The 1,813-nt window shown below is 45.6% G+C and overlaps 2 protein-coding genes across 2 annotated transcripts; both read left to right on the top strand.

The window, feature by feature from the left end:
* Positions 1–396, top strand: LOC143733157 (histone H4). Its single transcript, XM_077224735.1, has one exon. The coding sequence runs from the start codon at positions 33–35 to the stop codon at positions 342–344; it is 312 nt and encodes a 103-aa protein (XP_077080850.1). The 5' UTR covers positions 1–32; the 3' UTR covers positions 345–396.
* Positions 397–1,102: 706 nt separating this feature from the next.
* Positions 1,103–1,546, top strand: LOC143733160 (histone H2B-like). The gene has a single exon (XM_077224738.1). The coding sequence runs from the start codon at positions 1,131–1,133 to the stop codon at positions 1,503–1,505; it is 375 nt and encodes a 124-aa protein (XP_077080853.1). The 5' UTR covers positions 1,103–1,130; the 3' UTR covers positions 1,506–1,546.
* Positions 1,547–1,813: the final 267 nt, after the last annotated feature.

The following is a 1,813-nucleotide window of genomic DNA, read 5'->3' as shown; positions in this document are numbered from 1 at the left end:
TTTTGAGCAGCACATCAACTCTGTAGCGCATCATGTCTGGACGAGGCAAAGGCGGGAAAGGGCTCGGAAAAGGAGGCGCGAAGCGTCACCGTAAAGTTCTGCGCGATAACATCCAGGGAATCACCAAACCTGCCATTCGGCGTCTGGCTCGCCGCGGCGGCGTCAAGCGCATCTCCGGGCTGATCTACGAGGAGACCCGCGGGGTGTTGAAGGTGTTTCTGGAGAACGTGATCCGCGATGCCGTCACCTACACCGAGCACGCCAAGAGGAAGACCGTCACCGCCATGGATGTCGTGTACGCGCTGAAGCGACAGGGACGCACCTTGTACGGCTTCGGGGGATAAACGCCTGAAACCGGAGAAACTGACGAACCCAACGGCTCTTTTAAGAGCCACACACTCACGCGCAGAAAGAGTCCATGTTCTAGCAATGCCAGTCATACAGTTAGTTATTAAAGACTGTTAATGAGCTCATGCATAAAGTTATGAAATAAAATCTGCATATCTTCTCTCCTCTCAACAGATGATGCCGAACTTATTAATTAATGATTTTCTCAGTTTATCAATTGATGGATGCTAAAATGTTTTACACAATAAACAAAAAAGACTATTAGATCAGAAATAGTACTAAAGTAAGCCGAAGTGAAAATTGTTTGTTTTTCAATAAAATATTGCTACTCCTGTAGTTTAAATGTAATAAATCAACAGAGTTCTGAGGAGAATGTTTATAAAGGGAGACTGGCTGTTATTTTTTCTCCAAAACTACTCCAATGTCATTATTAGGGGGTTTAATTAAACGATTGTGCAAAATACATGAATAGAACCGTTTATTTTTCTCAAAATATCACTCAAATCTATTTAAAAAAAGTGCGCGAAATGAAACAAAGGAAACTGTTATTCAAACATGGGTGGTGGGCGGGGCTATTATTTAAGCGTCTGTGATTGGCCCTCGTTCCCCTCGTGATGCTTTGAGTTGTCGAATGAAACACGAGTTTATGGGTTTGGCCAATGAGAATAGGCAATCAGATGGTTTGAGTCTCTCTTTGTAAATTAGCATAGGTCAGTGTATAAAAGCCTCTGTGTCGCTCCTGAGTTCACACTGACTCGTCAGTTTAACTATCATTCATCATCATGCCTGAACCAGCCAAGCCCGCGCCGAAGAAAGGCTCCAAGAAGGCCGTCACCAAGACCGCCGCGAAGGGAGGGAAGAAGCGCAGAAAGTCCAGGAAGGAGAGCTACGCCATCTATGTCTACAAAGTGCTGAAGCAGGTTCACCCTGACACCGGCATATCCTCCAAGGCGATGGGCATCATGAACTCTTTCGTCAACGACATCTTCGAGCGCATCGCCGGTGAGGCGTCTCGTCTCGCTCACTACAACAAGCGCTCCACCATCACGTCGAGAGAGATCCAGACCGCCGTGCGTCTGTTGCTGCCCGGAGAGCTGGCCAAACACGCCGTGTCTGAGGGCACCAAGGCCGTCACCAAGTACACCAGCTCCAAGTAGAGTCCGAGGAGGCGCTCACACACAAAGGCTCTTTTAAGAGCCACACATCATCCTGGAAAAGAGCTTTTATCGCGTACAAGATCATTAGTGTTGTTGCATTGATGGCCTGGTTAGCAAAAAACTTAATTTCTTTTCCTCTGAAGAAAGAAAGACATGAACTTCTTGGATGCCGTTGGGGTGATAATTATCAGGAAATTTTTATTTTGAGGTGAACTAATCCTTTAAGAATAAAAACATTTTTACCAATCCTTTATTATCAGTAAATGTTGGCGGTTAGTCTTGGAAACAACTGAATGAAGCATTGGGTT

The sequence above is a fragment of the Siphateles boraxobius genome, unplaced genomic scaffold (assembly GCF_051911475.1).
Source record: "Siphateles boraxobius isolate OS27281-9 unplaced genomic scaffold, OSU_SipBor_1 91, whole genome shotgun sequence".
In the NCBI taxonomy this organism is placed as follows: domain Eukaryota; kingdom Metazoa; phylum Chordata; class Actinopteri; order Cypriniformes; family Leuciscidae; genus Siphateles; species Siphateles boraxobius.
The sequence above is the reverse complement of the archived record's forward strand: the minus strand, read 5'-3'. Positions and strand labels throughout refer to the sequence as shown.